The 21,909-nt window shown below is 52.8% G+C and overlaps 1 protein-coding gene across 1 annotated transcript in view; it reads right to left on the bottom strand.

Annotated features, from left to right (window-relative positions):
* Nucleotides 1-1,438: 1,438 nt before the first annotated feature.
* The window catches only part of USP31 (ubiquitin specific peptidase 31), a 32,880-nt gene continuing 12,409 nt past the window's right edge, over nucleotides 1,439-21,909 (bottom strand). The window contains exons 2-16 of the mRNA XM_088151973.1: nucleotides 15,681-15,821; nucleotides 15,238-15,326; nucleotides 14,596-14,688; nucleotides 14,268-14,403; nucleotides 13,418-13,562; nucleotides 12,934-13,117; nucleotides 11,145-11,256; nucleotides 10,425-10,519; nucleotides 9,903-9,980; nucleotides 9,231-9,360; nucleotides 8,672-8,791; nucleotides 8,324-8,549; nucleotides 7,870-8,028; nucleotides 7,439-7,591; nucleotides 1,439-7,236 (exon numbers count right to left, since the gene is read on the bottom strand). Of these exons, the coding sequence (XP_088008099.1) occupies nucleotides 5,732-7,236; nucleotides 7,439-7,591; nucleotides 7,870-8,028; nucleotides 8,324-8,549; nucleotides 8,672-8,791; nucleotides 9,231-9,360; nucleotides 9,903-9,980; nucleotides 10,425-10,519; nucleotides 11,145-11,256; nucleotides 12,934-13,117; nucleotides 13,418-13,562; nucleotides 14,268-14,403; nucleotides 14,596-14,688; nucleotides 15,238-15,326; nucleotides 15,681-15,821 (3,366 nt within the window). The 3' untranslated portion in view covers nucleotides 1,439-5,731. The remainder of the gene's footprint in view (nucleotides 7,237-7,438; nucleotides 7,592-7,869; nucleotides 8,029-8,323; nucleotides 8,550-8,671; nucleotides 8,792-9,230; nucleotides 9,361-9,902; nucleotides 9,981-10,424; nucleotides 10,520-11,144; nucleotides 11,257-12,933; nucleotides 13,118-13,417; nucleotides 13,563-14,267; nucleotides 14,404-14,595; nucleotides 14,689-15,237; nucleotides 15,327-15,680; nucleotides 15,822-21,909) is intronic.

Raw genomic sequence — 21,909 nt, forward strand, 5'->3', positions numbered from 1 at the left:
AGCTCAGAGGGAAGTCCAACTCCCCCCCCCCCCCTTTTCAAGAAAGCAGAAATTGGAGGGAAACTGCCTCGGTGCTTCCCCAAATGAGGAGGAAAGTCCTTTGTTTTCCCTCTTGAAAGCAAGCCCTGGTGCTTCCTGAAGAAGGGAAGAAGGCCGTTCTTCCGAAAGATGGACTGCGTGCAGGACAAACGGTGTAGAGGAAAAGCTCTTCCCTGGAAGCGAGGGATCGCCCTCAGAAATTCAGAGAGACACTGTCGTATGCTGTACACGCTCGTTGCAATAAAAAAGAAAGAAAACTCCTGACAGGACTCGGGTCTGTGCACCCCCAAATCTATTTTAATACTGAGAGGTAAAGAACCGGCACAATGGTGGCATGTGCACGTGTGTTGTGTGTCTTGCAGTCATGAAGCTGTCATGGGGAGTTAGAGCATGAAGCAGGATCTTCTCTTGAATCGTGGAATCTGCTTGCCCAGCACAGACACCGCGTTACAGAAAGTACGCCAGAGGTGCCAGCTCTTCCACACACAGAGTGGCTTGTGTTGGGTGCTCTGAGCCCAAACCACAATATGGATGGTCCACGTGCAGAACCAAACAGGGCTGAAGGGCGGGAGGAGTACAAAGCTGAGGGGGTTCCTTGCGGGACGCCGATGGCAGCAGCTGAGGGAGGGAGGGAAGGGGGGAAGTGCTGGGAAGACGGGGGGGGGGGGGGAGGCCCGCTGCTGAGCAGACTACGCAGAGGAGGGGGAGGGAGGGGGCCGCGTGCACCAGTCCTTGCCCTTCCTGCCTCTGAAATCCCCCCGGAATCCCTCGAGATTTTGTTGTGGCCGAAACGCGTTCTGGACTTTGCTTTTCCAAGGGGCTCGGCAGAACTCCCAGGACGTGACAGTTGCAGGTTCTCTGCCCCGGAAATCCTCCGAGAGCAAAGGCAGGATAGCACCGTATGACTTCTTGTCGTCGTAAAGGGACATTTAGGAAATACTTCTTAATCCATTTTTCCAGACAGATGAGTAATTCTGGGAAACCTGACATTTTGCTCACCATTTCAAGATACCAACCATCTTTCTCGGGCGGGAGAAGAGGCGGCATCATACTTTACCTCAAGGGTCTCGGGGACTTGGGCGGCCCAGGAGAAATCTGGTTCGATCTTGGGGGGAAGGCAAAGCAGGCCTGGACCCGGACCAGGGCTTGGATTAAATTAGCCCAGGGCCCCTCCCAGCCAGACATTCTGTGGCTTGGCGATTTCAGACCAGGGAGTTGAGATCCGCCACAGGAGGAAGCAGTGACAAATCGTCTCCGCATGATTGCCAAGAACATGACGCAGACGCATCCGTGCTGCGACCAAAATTCAAGCTCCACTTGAGGGAGGTTTTACCATTACTTTTCAATGGGGGGGGGGGCAGACCCATGAAATTTGAAGAAAAACTCATCTCCTCATACAGGCCTTGTACACTGTAAATTTATTGTACTATTATTACATTTTTCACTGTTAATCATCCAATCCCTTGTATCCAAACTCTTCTTTTGGAAAGGAAATTATTTTCAAAACATAAAAATATAAATTCTGCATATTAAAAGTGCATACAAATAAATAAAAGGCATCAACACACTCTCATGCACTTGCTCTGAAATAAGTTAAAACCCCCTCTGGGAAGGAGACACGGTCTCCTTCCCAGGGGATTGTAGAGATTAAAAAAAAAAGACAGAAACTCTGATCACGGTATCAAAGTCAGCAGCGGGGAAGGAGAGGGAAGATGCAGCTCTCACACGGAACTCAGTTCGCCTCGGTTGAATCGGGTCTGAGCATCGCGTTTGGCTCGCGGGGGCGGATTCTCTGGAGCGCCCCTTCCGGAGACGGGGCGGCCGGCTCGGGTGAAGTAAAATGCTACCAGGGCCAACCGGACTCAGAAATGCCTTCCAGGTTACTCAAGGAATTTCCACGGCTTCCATGTGTTGCAAACTCCGTTCTCCTCTTTCATTTTGTCAAATGCAGCTTAGCGTCTTTCCCTCAAGGAAGACAAAAACCTCGTGTCGTCTCACCAAAGATTAAAACTAAATTTCAGTTGCTTGTGCAGTTACGTTGGACCCATCAACAGATTAACAGGGAAATGAGCAAAGAGAAAAAGGCTTTCCCACAAACATGGTTTCAACTGGAATTTCCAAGCAAAAACGCCTTCTGACCCCGAGCAGAGGGGTTTCCGGAATGGCTACGCGGAAGGCACTGAGCAAGTCAGAGGAGCCCTGTCCTAGGCAGCGGGGCCCACCGGGCCTGCCTGGGGCCATTCGGAAGGGCCCCTCCCGAACCAGCTTTGCAGGCCTCGGCGGAGCAGCCAGCTCCCCTTCGTCCAGGACAAAGCTCTGCCTTGCTGGGCTGTGGGGAAGGGAGGGGGATCCCCATTGCAGAGCCTGCCAGGGGCCGACAACTCACCAAAAAGCGGGTCAGGATGGGTCTGGGGCAGTGACGGCGAACCTGCGACACCACCAACACCTGACAACTATTCTGTTTGAGTTACCAAAGAAATTGAATTTGTTTTACTTGTATTTCATTTTTGTAATCATTTGACGTTTCTTTATATAATGCATAGCACCACACATGATTGGACTGTATTTTTTTTAAAATAAATGAGTATGTAAAGAATTATTTCCCTTTTGTTCGGGGCAGGGGGGCGCTGACATGCCAGCAGAGTCAAGTTAGGCATTTTCTGAATTTTTGACCCGCCGAGCCCAAAAGGTTCGCCATCACTGGGGTAAAAGCTGCATAGATTGTTCTTGCTTAGGAACAAAAATATAGCCTACAATGAGAGAAACTGCCTGCCTTCTTTTAAGTACTCCACAGCTAAGTTTTATATCCACAGAAGTAAACCAAGGATCACACGAAGGAAGCTATTTTGGGTGCCTACCAAGGCAAGGAGCAAAGGCTTCTGGTCCCTCAGACGCATCCAGTGTAGGTTGGACTCCATCCCAAATTCTTGCAGCCCAGCCCAGGTTACCTGAGCTACAGCCTCCAGATGGTACCCCCACCATCCTGAGGTGGCACAGCCCATGGTGAGGGATGCTGGGAGTTGCAACTCAAAAACTTCTGGAGGAAAACAGGCTGCCTATCCTTGCCATAGTGTGTTCTATTGTAGCTTGCAAGAGCTGTGTGCATACTTAATATGGGCATGCATAGGGAAGAGCTGGGCAGTGCCATGCAAATTTAACTTCAGTATTTAGGGGGAAAGTAACTGGCCATGCTCAACATTCCAGATGTGATTGCCAAGCAAAGAACTGTCTGCAGAATTAAGTCACATACGCCTAGAACATGGAGGTTTCCTGTCTCAACACTTCTCTGAACTGATCTGAGCCTTATTTATGCTTGAAAGACTTAAAGCAAGGCTTGCCGTAGTCGCGCTCCATTTGGTGTGTCGAGGACAAGTAATATGAAGTGTTCAAGGTACCTCTTCTGAACAGTTCCTTGAAGGTACAATTAACACAAACCTAATAATCTAATCCCAAAGCACAGAAAGCCTTCTGGGATGAGGAACTGGACTCTTCTGCATTGGAAATGTGACCACACAAGGAAGAAATATGCCAGTTGAGGATGAGTGCAGTTCCCATCCTCTTTGAAGGATGCTAGAATTAGTTACTACCAATCCCCACCCCACCCCACTCAACCCCAAGAAGTGTAGAAGCTTCCTTAGATATGATATTCCAATAATCAACACCTTGACTCTCAGGCCAACTTATTCAAAGAAATGTCCAACAAGCCCTAAATGACAAGTTGGCAGCTGAGGATCTCAAGAACAGTTGGGTCTTTTCTCAATCAAATGAGATCCATGGGACAAGGGAGAACCAACAGCAAGTCCCCATCATAAGAGGATCCAGGCCCGGGGTCCAAAGACCAGCCACACAGAGCTTCAGAAGACTGTTCTGGGCGAACTAGTGTTACTCCACAAAAATGTCAGTTTGAGTGGGGGACAGACACTAAGAGAGGCACCCCTCAAGGGTCAAACGGACTCCTGCACCCACTGGCTCTCCTCCTCCTTGGTGTACCTCCATGAACCCAGCTACAGAAAATAAGCACTTCCCGTTGTGCTTCACGTGGACAGAGGCCAGCCTACAATCCTTCACCACCACCTGGGAACCAGCTGTTCTTCCTCAAACTGAAGCATCTTTGTTCATCCTCATTTCAACAGAAGCAGATTTCTCCAACCTGGTGCTTCCCAAATGCGACATGATCATGGCTTACAGGAAGCCGTGGCATGGGGGCTAGGAACTCTGGGAATTTCATCCCAATGCTACAGCTGGGAAAGATGATTGCAAAGAAAGGGGTCAAACCCTGCAAAGTGGGAGAGATGAGTTCCTGAAAGTTCCTACAACGCGTGAAGGGAGCCCCCAGTCCCTTTCCAAGGGTGTGCAGCAAGTAAGTGACCCATTAACAGAGGCACCCTTGCTTACAGAGATCTAGCCCAAGACTGAGGAGGGGGCACGAAACACAAGTCAACAGCCCCTTTCTGGAGCTGCCCGCAGGGCAAAGATCAAGCCCCCTGAGCCGCACACAGAAGAGAGCAGCAAAAAGAGAATCAACCACAGAGGGGCTTGGTTCATTTGGAGGAAACCTCCAAAGCAGGGATAGCAAGAAAAATGCAGTTGCTGCAGCCTCTTTGCCTGGGGAAGAAGCACACTGCCATGCAGAATTCACAGAGGATCTAAGACATCCTTCCTTTCTGCACGTCCGCACCCAAGCCACCAGACACGGAGACCGTTTGGGAATAGCGGAGCAAGAAAGAATGAGGTGGGTTTCAGGAGCTCAAAGCACCCAGGACTGCCAGGGAAGGGAGGAGGAAGAACATGGGGCAGAAGACGCATTCCTGATTCCAGACAGTGCTGGGGCAAGAGGAGGCCTGCACTGAAAAGCCACCCACAGGAGAATGAGTGAGAACATGAGGACCCTTGTTCCAGTCGGATCCACAAACCAGAGCGCTCCTCCCACCAGCAGCACTGCCAGCCACCATCCCTTGAAGGGGATGGAACTGTACCAAGTGCCCAGGGCCAGCACAGAAACCTGCCTTCCACTGCCACCCTCACAGCCCCCTCCTCTTGAACCGTCCCCTTCCTGCCCACGGCTCCTCACTTCCAAGCTGCGACCAGTCCCTCCCTCCCTTGGCCCGAAGGACAGGGAACCATCCGAACGGAGGCGGCCCCAGACAGGACAGGCTATAAAAACAACAACACACACCCCAACAGAAACCTCTCAGAACAAAAAGAACGCGAACATCCCTCAAGAGAGAGAGAAGGCACCTTTCTCAGAGTCTTCGGTTCCTCCTAGTTCTGGCTGAGCATTTACCTGAGAAATAATGTGAGCGCTGAGATATTGCCCTCGGAGAAGCTTGCAACACGGGGGGCTGAAGTGGGAGGGTAGTACGGCAGAACCAAGGGACCGCCTGGCATCCCGGGCTCCCTCTGTGCGCCTCCTCAGCTCACAGAGCTGGGCTACCACCTGCCCAGGAGAGGCCCCAGGAGAGCACGCCTGGCGAGAGGACCCGGCCAGCAGCCGCACACTTGGGAGGCCTCTCTGGACAGGCTGCAGGAGAGCAGCAGCAGGGTCCTTCGGCAGCCCTGCAGCTGCCGGTGGCTATTTGGTACGAGGGCAGAACCAGAAGGCCCTGAGCAGGGAGGCTCTCCTCATCCACGGAAAGCGAAGAAGGAAGCCAACCCCCCCGGGGCAGCTGAGCAGCGGCCGAGCAGCAGCGGATCACGGAGACGTGGAAGATGTGCGGGTGGAGGAGGGCACCCCAGGGGGGACCCTGTGCAAAGCCTTGTTGGTGGTTAGCCTGCCCCCGCCAGGGGACTTGGGGCTGCCCTCCAGCTGTGAAGACGGTGATTTGCAAGCAGTCAGCAGGGAGCGCTTGCCTGGCAGCAAGGGGTCTTTGGCGGCTGCGCTGGCGTCAGGGATGGCGGCCTTGTCTGGGAGCTTCTCCTCGGAGAGGGTTTTCCCAGCAGCCTTGGTGGAGCCACCCCCCACCTTCTTCGCCAGCAGGGTGGTCTTGCCCAGGTCAGCCGACCGCCGGGTCTCCTTCTGGCGGAGGGCAGATTTGAAGAAGGACAAGCCTTTCTCCTCCGACTTGCTGTCCCTCTTCAGGCTGGAACGGGGGCCAGTGCTGGGTGAACGGAGGCTGGCCAGGGAGGTGCTGCGCACGTGCTTGCTCTCAGGCGCCTTGCCCTCCCCGCGTGCCTGGCTTAGCCGAGGGGAGTTTGTTCGCGAGCTGGCAGCGACACCCGTCTTCTCCGAGCCCATGCTCAGCTTGGAGCCCTCCCTACCAAGGTTGCGGTCCGAAGTCCGGCTTTTGCCAGAGGGCGGGTGCCCCCGCACAGAGCACCCTGAGGAGCTCCTTCTAGCTGCTGCAGAGGAAGAAGGTGAGGAAACCGACCGGTGCTTCTGCTGGGCAGAGGCAGCAGAAGTGGCCTCGGGGCCCTTCGAGCCTGTTTCCTTCCTGCCCGGCCTGGAGGCGGGAGAGCTGGGGCGCCCACTGGCCCGGCAGGAGTCCAGCTTGCTCCGGGAACGGGGCCCCTTCGGCAAACCCTTAGAGGGAGGGGGGGAAGCAACCGACCGGTGAGACGTCAGGGAATCCTGGCTGGACAAGACCGCCCGCCCTGACTTCAAGCCACTACCCGGCCCTGAGCTGTCCTGGGGGGGCAGGGCCTGGGGGGGGCTGCTGCCATCCGGCTTGGCCAACCAACCAAAGCTCTGACTGTCCTTGATAGGAGAGCTCTCCACAGAATCGCTCTGGTCAACGAAGGCTATTTGATTGTTGTTGTCAAAGGGGTCCAGAGCGGATTCGCTTCTGTCTGTCTGCGTGCCCGTCTTGCTGGAGGAGCCTGATTTCCACGCTGGGGCTTCGTCTCTGAGGACGCCTTCCATAACTGCCAGAGGGGCCCTGCCAACTGTCCGAGAGTCTTGCTGGCCGCGGTGGCGGCCTTCCCCCTCCCCAGGCTCCAGGTGGCTGCCGGAGAGACTCCGCCGGCTGCCAAAGCAGGAGGTGGCAACTCGGTCATCCCCCGTCTCTCCAATTCTCTCCAGAGTGGCAGAGGAGCCGTGAACGGGAGAAGCCGAGTTGGAGCGCATCTGCAGCTTGGCTGACAGGGACCACGAAGGGCGGATTCCATTTTCGCTCGCAGCCAAAGGGCTGGTCACCGAGGATCTGGAAGACAGGTTCTGGCGCTGAACGCTCCGCACAAAGGGCCGGGTCGAAAACCCTCCTGCAAAGCACAAAGGCAGAGACGTCACCCGCGTGGCCTTGGCCTCTCCTAAGCAGGAAGCCGTGCGCCATCCCCATCCTCCTGGAGCCCCAAGGCCAGCACGGTTCCCTCGGGGAGGGCTGAGCTGCAGGAGTGGAAGGGACCTCGCCCCCAGTGCGGGGAAAGAAGCCAGCCCCCAAGACCTCACCGCCAGCATACACACCGTCGTCCTCGCTCCGCTCCCCCATCAGCTCCACTGATTCCGAGAGGGAGGCCAACGAGGTGCGCCTGGAGGAAGCCGCAGAAGCAACGCTGGGCTGTTTGCTGCCTGGAAGCCGACTCACCCAGTGTTCGCACAAGGAAGAGCTGGTGGAACCTGCCACGAAAAGGGGCCGTGCAGGTCAGGCTAGGGACAGGGCAAGAGGGGCAAGCCTGTCTCGGGAGTCAGCATGGGGCCCTGACAAGACCATCCGCTGCTGACTCAAGCGGCAGATGGCCCAGATCTTTCCGCAGGGCCCCCTCTGAGTGGCCGGGTGAGGCAGAGGGGGTGAGCGGGAGAGCGAAGGGTCCCTGGCCGAGACATTGCAGGTGCTGTCACGAGTCCCCGCCTGCAAGGAAGGCCAGGAAAAGCGGCGGCGGCAGCCCCTGCCTCACCTGCCACAGAACTGTTGGCCGACCAGGAAGGAACGGCCGTCCGCCTCTGGTAGAAGAGGATGTAGGCGGTTGGCTTGCACACCTCATTCTCCGGCAGCTGTTGCACGTCGCTGTCATCGAAGCAGTACCAGAGGCCATCAATGGAGTTCTTGCAGTAGGCTGTGAGAGAGCGGCCGTGTCAGGGACAGGCCGGGGCTCCAGAGACTGGGCCAACAAGGTCTGCCAGCTTGCTTCCCCAAAGAAGGGAGGGAGAAAGGAGCTCGCCCGAGCCAAGGAGCACCGTGCTTTGTCCTCTGGAAACCCCCCAGTCTGAAGGCCACCTGAAGGCTCTGCTGGGATCAAAGAGATCCTAGCACTGATCTGGCCGTGGGGGGGAGGGGGCAGGCCATCGCAATCTAGAGGCCATCCCAGGAGAAGAGATGCACATCACGCCAAGAGGGTGCGGTTCAGTCACCTGTGTAGTGCCCCCCCTGCATGGTGCCATGGTGGTTGCACACCGCATACAAGTCGTAGACGAAATCTCCTGGATCTCTTCCGAGGCCGTAGGGACGCCTCCACGGGGACCAGTGGGAGGGAAGGCTCCAGCTGCTCTGGCTTCGCTTGACCACATGAGGGGTCATGTCAAGGCCAGTCAGAGGAAACCGGACCATGTTCTGAAGCTTCATCCGCCTGTCTCCTTCCTGGGTGGAGAGGGAGAGAGGGCGGCCGTCACCAGCAAAGCAAGCCCTGCGCTGGAGGCAGACCCGGGGAACTCCCAGACCAGCTCCTGGCCGCAGAGCAGCCGAGGGCGGCCTCCCTTCACCTGTCGGAAGCGCTTCAAGTGAACGATCAGCACATCGGGCAAGGTCCAGAGGCTCAGGCTGATGCTTCCTTGCTGCAGCTGCTTGCAGTGGGGGCAGCGCCAGGCATCGTCGGGGGCCAGCTAGAGGCATGAGTCAAGGCGGTCAGAGCACGAGGTGAGCCCTTCCCCACAAGGCCTTTTCCCTCAAAGCAAGGCAGAGCCAGTGGAGAACGTTAGGGGCCAGAGAGCGGCCCCAGCTCCTCCTGCAGCCCTGCCCGGTTTCTCCTGGCCCTTCGGAGGAGATCTGCTCCTTGGGACCCAGTCGGAGTAAGAAACACCTGGTGCTCCTCCCGGCCCTCTTCTGCCACTTCAGCCAGTCTGTAAGGCCCTGAGTTCACTTTTATCTCCCTTAGCAACATCAGATGAAGCTGAGAAGAGAGTGAGACCTGCCCAAAAAAGCTTTGGGGCAGGGATCGTACACCCTAATTTCCAACGGAGAGCGAGTCGCTGTCTCCTTACGGCCAGGGAGACGAATGACCCACGGCGCCAGCAGCCGCAGGAGCACGCCGAGGCCACTGACCTGCTCCTCTTTGGTGTAGAGCTGGAAACACTGGGCTAAGGTGCAGGACTGAGGCTGCTGGTGCAGCGCCCTCTGCTGGCGGACACTCTCGGCGTCCGGGACGTACTCCTCCTCTGTACTGATGAACAAGCTACGACATGGAAAGAGGGCATTTTCGTGCTCCCCGTTTACTTACAAGGCCACCCAAGCGAAACAACAGGACTCTGGGCAGCACACCAAACCATTAAGCAGAAATACAAAAGCAAGGAAGAAAAATAACCCACACCACCAGAGCAAAGCGATTCAACGGCAGTCAGGACCGAATACAGTATGCTGCAATGGGTGGCTCTGCTCGTCCTGGGCCTGGGAAAGAGCCAGGCCTTAGCTGCCTCTCGAAAGCCCCACAGGATTGGGGCCAACCATATATCGCGGGTGGGGTGGGGTGGGGGGAGACTGTTCCAAAGGGCAGGGGCCACCACCGAAAGGGCACACCTCCTGGGTTCATGGACTTGCTTGCGGGCCGAGAAGGCTCTACAACTCCTCTGAGTGTCAGCTGGAAGGCTGGACCGACCCCCCCACGCACGCCACACAGCCCCTGCCAGCAGCAGGGGAAGCCCTCCAGAACAGCACCAGGGGCTCCACAGGCACCTCCATCATGGTCTGCGGCAAGCCCACCGCAAACCAGGTCCTTACTAGTCTTTCGTCTCCTTGTCCCATTCGACCACCAGCTTCACGTGGGGGACTCCGCCTGTCCCACAGGACTTCAGGGCTCTGCAAATGGAACACCACAGAATCAAAGGGTTACGCCCTGCAGCCAAAGAGCCCCCCAAACACCATCAGGATCCCAGAAGCCATTGCCCAGCCAGGCACAGTGCTCGGCCGTTCACTCCCGGCCTTCACGCAGGGCCCCACAGAAAGCCCGGCCAACGGGTGGTGCCGTCCTCGCAGAACTAGAGGGAGGAGAGCAGATGCCCTTTGGAGAAGGGGCTGGGCCTCTGTGCTGTTGCTGCCCCAGAGACCCCGCTCCTCCAAAGGCAGGGGTGCCAGAAGCATGGCCTCTCAGCAGCACCCCTTTTGCAGCCACGAGAGCTGTTCTACGCAGCTCCAACCGGAGGAGGCGGCCCTGGCAAAAAGGAGGCCTTGGCAGAAGAGGGCTGGGAGGAGGCCCCAAGGCAAAAGAGCTCTGTTCCATTTGTAGGGAGAAGTCCTGCTCACCGTTCCACCATCAAGTGGCAGAGAGGCCGCTCTTCCTGAGGTAAGAGGTATGTTATGCCCACAGCGCTGACCACTCGCAAGCTGAACGGACACACCTGCATCGAAGAGGAGGAATGGGGAGAGCCCCAGGCTTCTCAGAGGATGGATAGAGAAGGATACACGTTTTCGTAAGAGACAAAACCAGGTAACCTTTGGGCGTATTCACCAAAGTTACTTGGATCCAGGGGCCAAACAGAGTGTTGAATCCAGAGGCCCCAAAGAAAATACACACCTTCAAATGTCTTGCAACTTTGTCTACATAATAAAGCTTCTTTCCTTTGCGGAGGGGGCCTCTACAGGACTCCCATATGGAGCAAGAAGGACAAAAATCTTAGGAACAGCTCAGCTGCCCCATCCTCTTGCTTTTTATAATTGATATGCAATCTCCACCCAACACTGTATCATGGATTTTTTATTCTTTTGCATTTTGGAACGGCACAACTTATCACGGTTGTTGCTGGGAAAATAGGAGGTAGAAGCATTAGGTATGTACGCTGTCCTGAGTTGTCAAAAAAAGAAGGGAGGGAGGGAGGGAGGGAGGGAAGGAAGGAGGAAGGAAGATGGGAGGAAGGGCGGGACTAAAAACATAAGCATCACGTTCGTTGCCTTGGGTTAATGGCCACGAGGCCAGCTCTTCCTCCTTGTTCCAAGCACACGGCCAAAAGGGAGGATGCTCGGTACCTGAATGCACGCTGAGGAGCGCAGAAAATACTGCATCTTCTCCAAGATCTCCTTCTGCAGAAGGTCCCAAGGGATGGTCTTCTCCAGATGCAGCACGAAGGGCTGGCCAAACCTGAAAAGAGAGCATAAGATGGCAGACCCCACCCAGCAATTTGGCTCCCAGTGATGCAGCTTGTGTGTGCATGTGAAATCAGACACCTCAAGCTTACTGCAAGCCAATTTAAAACATAATCCTACAGGGAGTATAAAATTAATTAATTCCGAGTTCAATGGCACTTATTTCTGGGATTGCACTTTAGTATCTTCAAGATATTTGGCCCACAAAGTACCAAAGTTTATAATTTTATTAACTATATCAACTGCCCTACAATATTTGAATATTCAGCCAGGTCCCTCCAAAACAAAACATGGGTATTAATGTGGTTTAAATGTTACACTTAAATAAATGCAAAACTTAATACATTTACTGATTTACTTGTAAAGTGATTTAACTCAATATATAGCTTTGGATTTTAAGGGAAGAAATGAAAACTATTACCATTCTGATTTCAGCTCATCTAAGAATGTGTGACTACGTTTTTTAACTATAGGCATTAGATTCCCAGAACAAGAATCTAAAACGATTCTTACAGTGAGACTCATGTGGTTATGTTATGATACTAATGCATTTTTATAAAGCACTTTTAGCAATGGAAAGCAGTGCCCCCCACCCCCCAGAAGTCTCTTCCCTCCGGCTTTCCCCCAGTCCGTGCCAGAGCGACCTCTTTGACACGAAAGGTGCATCCGCCGCGGTGGATCCCTCGTGCCTGGGGCTTCTCCAGGCTGGCACTCCAGACGTCTAACTGGCTGCCTCGTGAGTTCAGGGAATCCACCAAGAAGAGACGCCAGTGATTTATTTCCGGGGCTAAACGAGGGCTCTGGTTAAGTATGGCCAGAGCAACGGGGGCACCCTGGTTAAACTCTTCTGAGTATGCGCTGGTCTGTCAATGTACTTTTTGAAAGCGTCAGCCGGGGCAGGACATGCAACTCCCTACGTGGCCTGACCCATTCTGAGCCTTCTATCAATGCCACTGACAATGTATTAACTTTTTTAGTGGCCTTCCATCTGGTTTCAGTACTAAATGCAGGTCCTTCTGTCCTCCTCCAGAGAATCTGATCTGCCCCCACATTCTAGCCTGCCAAGACAGTCTAGAATCTGGATTCTGCCTTTCAGGATGAAGGCTTACCCACTGCTGAGCGTTTCAGCACAAGTATAAAAACATGATTCTCTACTAACGGAGGACTCAATATCGTCGTCGTCATCATCTTTATAAGCAGCCCAGCTCCCAGCGACTCTGGGCAGTTTATAAATTGTTAAAAACATTTAAAAAGAAGGGAGGGGAAAAAGGATAAAGATGGCAGAAATGATAAAGCCAGATGGGGACAAAGGAAAAGAAGAAAAAGGGGTCTCGCTCTCCCTTGCCAGCGGCCTGGATGAAGATCCAGGTCTTCGGGGCCCTTTGAAACACCAGCACGTTCGCATCTCGGGGGAACCTCATTCCAGAGGGCAGGCGCTGCGAGAGAGAAGGCACACTTCCGGGGTCTGATAGGTGGCCTTGTTGAATCGAAGAACCCGGAGTGCGCCAACCCTGCCAGATACTATGGGAGAGAGGCTGTCTCTCAAGTAACCAGGCCCCATGCCATCTCAGACAGATTCACACCAAAGTAAAGAGCAGACAGCCGGAAACAGCTCCTGCAGAGATCAGAGCCCGTCCCATGAACGGAGGGAGAGCCTCCAGGCTGCGCTCACCTCCTTCCCTGCTGTCCACTACAGGCTCTGTTACACACCAACAGCACAATCTTATCACTCGTGGCAGCAGCTGCCGCCGTTGACCTGGGACTGCAGCTCTCTAGCCTCGCCTGGGGATAAGCGGATGACTTGGGGTGATCGATGGCATATTTCAAGTGATTCAGATTACTATTGACATGGATTCCTGGAAGAGAGCAAAGAGGAGGTTACAGCACAGAACGCCCAAAGCAGAAAATGTCCCATCACAAAAGCAGCTCCGTTCCCAAATCTGGAAAAAAGCCTAAGGGAACTGGGCAGAAGCATAAGGCCAAGGCTCTCTTTGCTTCCTAATGCCCACAGACTTCTCCGGAAAAAAAAGTGGCACAGAAGTCAGAAGGTCAAAGGCCAGCACGACAGACCAAAGCCAGAGGACTTCCACCTGGCCCTCCCAGCCACAGCAATCCTTGCCCGGCAGGTGCCAGACAGATCCTGCAGGTCAGCGTACCTCTCTGGCTTAGGATTCCCTCTGGCCAGAAGATCTCTGGGGTCTCAAAGGCAAAGATGCAGTCACTCTCTTGCACCGTGTCAAGGTCATCCGAGTCAGAGAAAGAGCGATGGAAGCCATCGTAATACATCTCAGTGAGCACAATCTGGGGAAGCCCAGAGGACAGCAATGTCTCTCTTGCAGCATGGCCCAGGCCAAGCAGCACATGCAAAAGAAGCTCAGAGCAAAGGCGGACAGCAGGGCTCAAGCAGAGGACCTCCAAGCACCTACGTTCCTTTAACTAGAGGCACCAAGACTCAGCGCTAGAGCAACCTGATTAGATCTGCCTGATCAAATGCCTTCGCCCTTCTCTAGTGGCCAACCAGCGTTTCAAGAAAAACCAAAACCAGCCCAGCCTTGCGCACTACTGCCCCCCCCAGTTGTGGAGATGGCTGTGGAGAACTGCTGCCTCTTCAAAGAATTTGTCTCATCCCATAATTAAACCACTTGAGTTGGTGGCCATGGCCATATCTTGGATGTATCCAGAATCCTTCACCCTCCAGCTCCAGATGTTGCTGTAAAGGCATTATGAACATGGCAGCCTCAATTTCCATTCCTTTCCTATGGAGGCCCAGTATCAACTTTGCCTGAACGTGGGTTCTGCTCTCCTTGGGCTTCTGTCAACTAAAGTAGCGGCTTGCCAGTAGCCTCCTGAAAAGTGCTCACAGCTGGCTTCCTACATAGACTGTCAGGGGGTCCCAGGCAGGTGGGAATGGAACAGAGGCAGCCTTATCAATGGAAGGCTCGATGGAAAGGGGAAGAGCAGCCTTGTTGGGAGAACCACCCAAATATCCAGAGCCCCTCCACCTACCTGTTTGGCAGGTATTTTGGTTTCTCTGGCCACAGCTTCCCTCAGCTGGGCCACCGTTCCAGACAAAGGTACAGCCACTCCAATGCGCATGCAGTGGGAACACTTTCCTCGATAGACCACGGTGACGTACAGCGGCCTGCAGAGACCCAAGCAGACTGCTGAGGGGCTCCCTCCCACACAGGCCTGGTGCAGAGAAGAATGGGTCCATCTCTCTGAAGACCACCAGCTCTATCCCATTAGTCCCACAGAGCTTCTCATGCCGGGCTCACTCCCTGTTTTACTAACCACCTGTTAGTACTGTGAACAAATCTTTGTCCTCCAGACCTACCGTGTGTGAGGCAGTGGGATCGGCAGAGAAATGCAGAGGAATGGATCGAAAGTATTGCTCTGCTTCTGGCAATGAGGACATGTTAAGGACGACCTAGAAACAGGAAAAGCCCTCTTTTTGACACAGTACAGTATCCCCTTACCCAGGGAGGTGATAAGTGGGAGCCCTCTGGTGATAAGAACCCCTAGGCCAGCAGGGTAGTCCTCCCAGTTCCCACCACTACCTGTGGCCAAAAGTTAGATTAATCTCTGACAGCAGAAGGGAAGTAAACACCAAACCAAAAGACTAAGTAGATCTAATCATTAAAAAAATGAGAGAGAAAGGTCCAAGCTGGCCTTCGTACTGAAGTTCTCCGATCATGCAGAAGCATCCTTTTCTACATAGGAGCAACACATCATGTTAGATGCACTGACAGGTTGAGCCAGCACATCTACCCCTCAGCTTCTGTTGCTAAGCATCAGACCTAAGAGGATGCTCAGGAAAGCCAAGACCTGAACAGCAGCCATCTAGCTCACAGGTCCCACTGCAGACAGACCAGGCCAGACAGCTCAGCCCAAGAAACAACCCTACTTTATCTGAGGATGCTCTTTTTTCAGAGTTCAGGGTGAAGCAAGGTGAGCAGAAGATAGGAGGGCATCTTACCTGTACTGAGCTTGAAAGAGTTCCTGAACAAAAGTGCTGTTTACTGGAAAGATGGTTCCCTCAATCAGCACATCTTCTTCCAATGGTGGCTGAAAAAAATGTAATTCGGTAAGGCAGGTAAGTGTGGGCACTGTCAGGTATTCAGTAATGTAAGCGCCAGGGGCAATCTGAAAACAAATAGTTTCTGAAAGTTCACAAGAATAACATTTGGTAACGTAAAATAACATAAAATCGAAGGTCTGCCTCCCAATAACCCCATTTTGTTCAAAGACCTTTTGTGATCACAGCAGGACAGCTAAGCAGGAACGCACAGCACACACTACCCAAGATAATCAGTGCAAGGCCACTGGTTGGATTCATCCTCTGGAGTCACATCTTTCTCTCCACGTGGCTCCTTTACAGCCAAGCCAAGAGCAAATGGCTTCCAAAACAGAATATTTCACCTTCAAAGGAGGTCTTCCATCGTTGTTCTTCACTAAATTGTGGAGATCTTCGTGGACTCTGTCCAGAAGCCAAAGCAGAAACTCCTGCGCATCGTGTTGTGAGCTCCCTCGGAACTGCAGGGCATTCTTGGAAACAATGCTCTGCAGAGAAACAGCACAGGGCTGAAAGAGAACCAAACCCTGGGAACCCACATCCCACCTGCCACTTAGGAACAGCTTTCTGGCTCCTCCCATCAGGCAGGGAACCGGTGAAGCTGAATCCCTGCAAGACCAAGTTGTTGTGTGTCCAGAAACTATCAGGCTGTAACCCACATCATCAAATCTTTATTATGGTCAAAGACCAGCACAGGCTGTAACCCTGGAAAAGATATCACTACGGCACCCAGCGTCTCCAGGATCACCTCCTTCAGGTAGAACCCACCAGTGCAGATGCTCCAGGGGTGCACGAGTGGCTGCTCTCTCCCAGGTATAAGTTCAGAACTCTTCCCGTCGGCTAAAAGCAGCACAAACCTTCCTCCCCTTGAAGATTTCGGAGCTGGTGCTGACCCCCCCACCGGCCCCAAGTGGCCAGGACTGCTGGACTGCAACTTCCAGCTAGCAAAAGGGGGCCATCAAGGGAGACAGACTGGGAGAGTTTTCATCAAAACAGTCAAAAAATGGTCCCCCAGCCTTTATCACCAACAGAGAATACCACTTCTAATAGAAAGATCTGGCATGACTGAACCATTGTAGAAGTGGAGACATTCCCACATGCACTGACACCCAGAAAGGGGCAGAGAGCAAGACCTCAACAGCCTGAGGTCTGGAGGGTTCATTGAAGCCAAAAGGGCTCTGGGTGATTGGGTGCTAAAGTCCCACTTCAGGCATAGAGACCAAGTCTTTCAGCAGACCAGCAAAAACAGGGCTCTCCCAGGCACTACTTGCTGGTCTTCCTACTCTGGAGCCACCCACGGAGCAGGACAAAACAGGGGAGAAAGCAGGAGAGGAAGACCCCTCCAATTCTGCCCCGGGTGACACCGACACCAATCAGGTCACTACAGACTTTTTCCCCCAAATGTGCAAGGGGAAAAAAGTGTCAGGAGGTCACCATTCTTGTAGCAGCTGGGCTGCCTGCACAGGTCCCAGATGGCCCGGGTGGTCACCAGGGTAAGCGTGCTCCCAGGCTCAGCGAAGACCAACCCACTGCGCTGTGCCGACAGAGAATGACTGAAACAAGAAGAAATGCGCACCTACCGGACCCGCAAAGGGGAGGGCAGGGCAGGGCTGGGCTGGGCTTTGGAACCAGCTTGGTGCCCGTGCAAAATAACCCCCTCCCTTCTCTCGCCCCCTCCCTTCTCTCGCCCCCTCCCTTCTCTCGCCACTCATTCTCGTGGGAACTGGCCCTGGGGCAGAAATGCTCTCCCCCCACCACTGTCTGTTTCATTACTATTATTACTTATTTATTTGAGTCGTGCATTTGCACTAGGAGAGAATAGCACGTTCATTAATTATAAATCTGTTGCACTAAACCTCTCTAATGCTATGAAGCATTTGGAGCATTAAATAAAATATGTGCATTTTAAAAAACGTAATGCTTCCCCGCCAGCGCTTTTCCTGCCTGGCGAGAAACGGGGCACTCCGTCCCCTGCTCCCACTATGACGGCCAATGTTTCCATCCATTTTCAATGTGGAATGCAAGGGTGCAGTTCCAGGACCGAAAAAGAAAATGATTAAATAAACGACCAGCAACAGGAAAACGCAGCGAGAGAGAAGCTCAAGAACCCAAAACAAAGGAAGATTTGTATTCCTAAATTATTAAATCTATTTATTAAACTGAAATTAAAACTTTATGAGGGCCCTTTCCTTCCTCTTATTTCCCAAGTGCAAAATAATACTGTAACGCATCGGATGCGGTACCTGCACGGCAAGGGGTCTTCTTGACTTTGCATTTTAAGCCTGACTCTGCGCACTCAGCAAGAGTTGCTCTTGGCTCGCTGGCCATGGCTGTAGGTCCTCTTACTGTCTGCTGGTAACCAAACCATAAAAATCACCCAGCACCATCCACTCCTTGGGGGGGTGCTAGTGTGCCATCCAAGCCCCATCATCAGTCAGCACGCGTGTTAGAGAAGATTAATTTCGGAGGAGCTGAGCTCAACTCCTGTGTCAGCTTGGTCACGAGAACAGAGGTTCAGAGGGCAGTTGCCACCTCCCACTGAGCACAGAGGAAGCTGGGTCTCTTGAAGGCTCCCACTTGACCGGGTCATCCCTGTTCATCTGCTGCTGACCCACCAGGTCATCTGTGTTTTGAAAACTTAGCCACAAAGTAGAAATACCCAAAAATTCCCATGAAGCAAACCTCAAATCGCAATATAGGATGAAGTTTTCATCAGACAAAATAGCAAATAAAGCAAAGATGGGGGTGAGGGTGGGGTGGAAGGGGAAGTCTGGAAAGAAGTGGCTGATGATGAAGGCAGAGAATCTGCATTCAGCCCAGGAAGAGCCTGCACAACACACAAATTGCGGTGTGCCGACACAGGAAGCGCTGTCTCCTGTTACAAGCGGGCAAAGCTAATAAACCACAGTATGCACTCTGGTCTGCACCCTGCAGAGCAAGCCAGAGAACGGGGCTAGCGTCAAACAGTCCCAAGTCCGCTTGAGGCCCCGGGGTTTGCCGGGCGAGCCCCCCTGTGGGAACCACACAGACGGCATCATGGTTAACCCACGGCAAGGTGTAAGCAGCACCCTCCTGTCAAAAGGAGATGCAAGAGTCTGCAGACTCTAAAATTAAGCTCTCAAGGACGTTGCCTTCTAAGCCGCATCACAAGGGTTGATCTCTTGCTTTTGAAAATAGTAGGACCAGCTGATTCTCAGACCTGTCTTCACATTTAGACAAAACACGCAAGTTGTTTGGAAAACAAAAAGAACCAAGACCATTTTTAGATCAAGAAAACTGGAGACTGTTCTGGGTAAAAATAAAAGCAATCTCAAGACAAGCCGGATGGCTTTAACTGAGAAGTAACCAGGAGGCCACCACAGAGAAAGAAGCCCCGTCTCCGAGTAGCATAAAATCCTCTAAACCGGTTCAGATCCATTTCTGAACAATTACATTTAGCACTTTCCAGTCCATATTTTAACAGCCAAGGCCCAAAAATCCTTCCTAGGCACCCAGATGGATGGAGGGGTTTGCCTCTGTAGCGGCTCACTTCACCCTACCACCTTCAAAGCCGGGGAGTCCACTCTGCGGAAGTGGTACCAAAGGTCTGATTTTGGTTACCTCTAGCCCCTTTTAAAGCATGCAAGTCAGTCTCCGCCAGGAACCATGTTTGTCAGAGGCCTCCCATCCTTGACATAAAAGCACATCCACCCTCCTCCCCGATTAGCCTCTGCACTGCTCTGCACCTTCCTCGGGCAGAATCTTTGCAAGCCAGCCAAGCAGCACGCTTGTCCTCGCGGTGGGCCGAGGATCTGGCTTCGGGCTCCCCGCGCTGCTGACGTCAGCAGCAGCTTTCAAAAGGGTCAGAGGGGATGCACAGAAGCCAAAGACTGGAATCTGTCTGGCTTAGAGGATGGAAGTGCCCCAGACCCACCCAAGTATTGCCCCTCTGGAATGGCAGAAGCCTTTCCAGCACTGCTCACTTTGGACCACTCTAGTTTCTCCACTTTGGCTTTGCAGAGCCTGCCCTCATGAGCCATCCAAGAGCCCCCAAGAGAAATCGATGGGGACCTCAGGCCCAAAAGCTCAAGCTTCCCCTCCCTCTCACCTTCTCGGTCTGTTGTCTTTTTGCACCTAAACCTCTGTGCAACCAGGTAGAGGATTTAATATTGGCTGAACATCCCCTTTTACTCTCCAGAAATCAACTGAAGAGTCTGAAAGAGGGCAAGGGGGCCCTCTGCCAATGGCTTTTCTTCCCCTCTTTCCCCACTTCGGTGGGGCAGCACCTGCTCGTCTAAAGGAGCTCTGCCCACCATCAAACCACTTTCTTTCCAAAAACCACTACATAAGACAGAAAATGTCAGCTGATGGTCATCAAAGTGGCTACTCCCACACACGATTATCTGCCCATGTGGAAGAGGACACAGGAGCTGCCCAGCTGCTTATTAACATCCAGGCACCTCCAACTTTTAACTACTAGTCCTGGAAGAAAAGAGCATTTTTTCCCTTTTGCTCCAAACTTTTAGAACAAGACGACAGCATTGAAAAGGCAGGAGAATGTGATTTAAGAAAAGCTAAATGTGGCGTCTGGTACTTTTTGAGAACAGACTGGGCAATTCTGTGTGTTTTAAAAAAAGCTCCCAAGTTCAGGCAAGACTGATGGTGTGACACCAGGCGACCAAGTGCAGGACTTGGCTACCACCTCCTTAAGCAGCCCTAACAGATGACACCAGCAACGGAGGAGAGTCCCCTGGAGTTGACAGAACTACCAGCAAAAGCTTTTAGGCCAATTTGGCATGGAAACATCTGGCAGGCGCCACATTGACTGCCATCAGCCATTTCTTCTGCCAGAGAGCCCCTCTTGCACAGCAACGTCCCTCTTGACAACGCTTTGTGCCTTGCCCGCTGCATCAGCCAGCACAGCCCCGCCCACTCAATGCCCAGAGGGTGTCCGGAGGAAGGGCCGGGCTGCTCACCCGGGTCCCAAACGCAGCTCTTTCCTGTGGCCAGATTTCCTGCGGAATCAGAGGAATGCTGATGAGAAGTGAAGCAAAGGGGAGACGTGAAACAGCCACCCCAAGCATCAGAAAGATGGGCCCTCTGTAATCCACACCCCCATTCAAAAAAGCATTACAGGAGAATTTGGAGTTCTTTCTCTCCTTTCAGGTGAATCTGCCTAAAGAAGCTGTAGCAGAAGAGCGAGACACACACAGCACCCAACGCCAAGATCAGGGTTGCCAGCGATGCCAATCAACACCCGGCCACCCTCCCTTCAGCTTCATCCACCGTGGCAGGAAAGCTGTGCGAACAAAGCCACAGCTAGACACAGCCAGGAAGTCCACTGAAATTCTGAATTGCCTTCAGACAGCTACAAACTAATCCAGAGACTTCTGATTTGAGAATTCAGATTGGCTGTAAGATCTGATGCAAGGATTTAATTTGAAGCAGCAGCGATTCAACCGAATCTCCTTCGGATGAAAGGAAAATTCACACAGGCCTACTGGCTTGTAATGCACATCTGCCAATTTTGACATTTTTATCCACTATTGGAGCTGGAGTTTTCTCGACTGCTGGTTGAGAGCTCTCAAAATAGAGCATTTCAGGGCGGGGGGGGGGGAGTAACTACTGTAATTTTGAGTGATTCAGTGGAAGGCAAAGAGTCAGGTTATTATGGAAAACAGAAATGCACCAGGGCACTCGCTGCACCCTAATTCAAAGAGCCACAGAAGGCGAGGACTTGAAATTGAGTGAAAGGAGGAGCAACTCCATCCTTTTCTTCTGAAAACAGAGCACCTTCTTTATCCTTTGTCCTCTGGGTACAGCAACTGGTCTGATACTGTGAGCTTGCACAAAAGCTTTTTATTACACAAGAGTTTTTAAAATCATTTTGGGATAACGAAGGTGAGGTAACAATATAGAAATGCTTTTCTTTATTTTCTTAATCATTTGGGGGGGAAAGGGAACTACTTCATAATCCATTTCTTTTATTTTTCCAAACTTTCAGAAAAGGTTTTCCAAATGTTTAGTTCTAGTAGGGGAATAGCTGAGCATCTGGGAATCTTTCACAGCTTTTCTTAGCTGGGTCTTCATACTGCACCCAACAGCATCGGAAGAGAAGAGAAGGTGCACCATCTTAGCAGTCCCCCATTTTGTGGGCATCACTAGAAGGAAGAACAAGGATTCTGTGGGTAAATCACCACCTAATGCCCAACATTCTCCCTTCTACAGCTCCTGGAGCAATTTCAGAGGTGGGACTTGAGCTTCCACAACTTGCTTGTTTTCAGGTTTTAAAAGACCAAGAGGGCTCCCATGGAGGGGACACCCAGGGCATCAAGGCCCTTTCCAGTTAGTATCTGGCCCGACTCGTTCAGTGGGGGCATGGTGAATCTGGATTTCTGTACTGGGTGCGGTGTCAGGATCTAGCTGCAGAGGGACTCTCTGTAGTACAGCTCCACTGTCATGGACCAATGATGCACTTCCAGGGCCAGGAGGTAAAGACACTGGGAATCAAAGCTTCTGCAAGGATGGATGGTCACCTAAGGCCCAGCTCAGAAGGCCTGGAGGTCCCAATGGGCCCAACTGTTGTTTTCGTCAGAG

Source organism: Python bivittatus, unplaced genomic scaffold (genome assembly GCF_059951505.1).
Source record: "Python bivittatus isolate LINGU-HERP-01145 unplaced genomic scaffold, Pbiv_v1 ctg000030_np1212, whole genome shotgun sequence".
Taxonomy (NCBI): Eukaryota; Metazoa; Chordata; class Lepidosauria; order Squamata; family Pythonidae; genus Python; species Python bivittatus.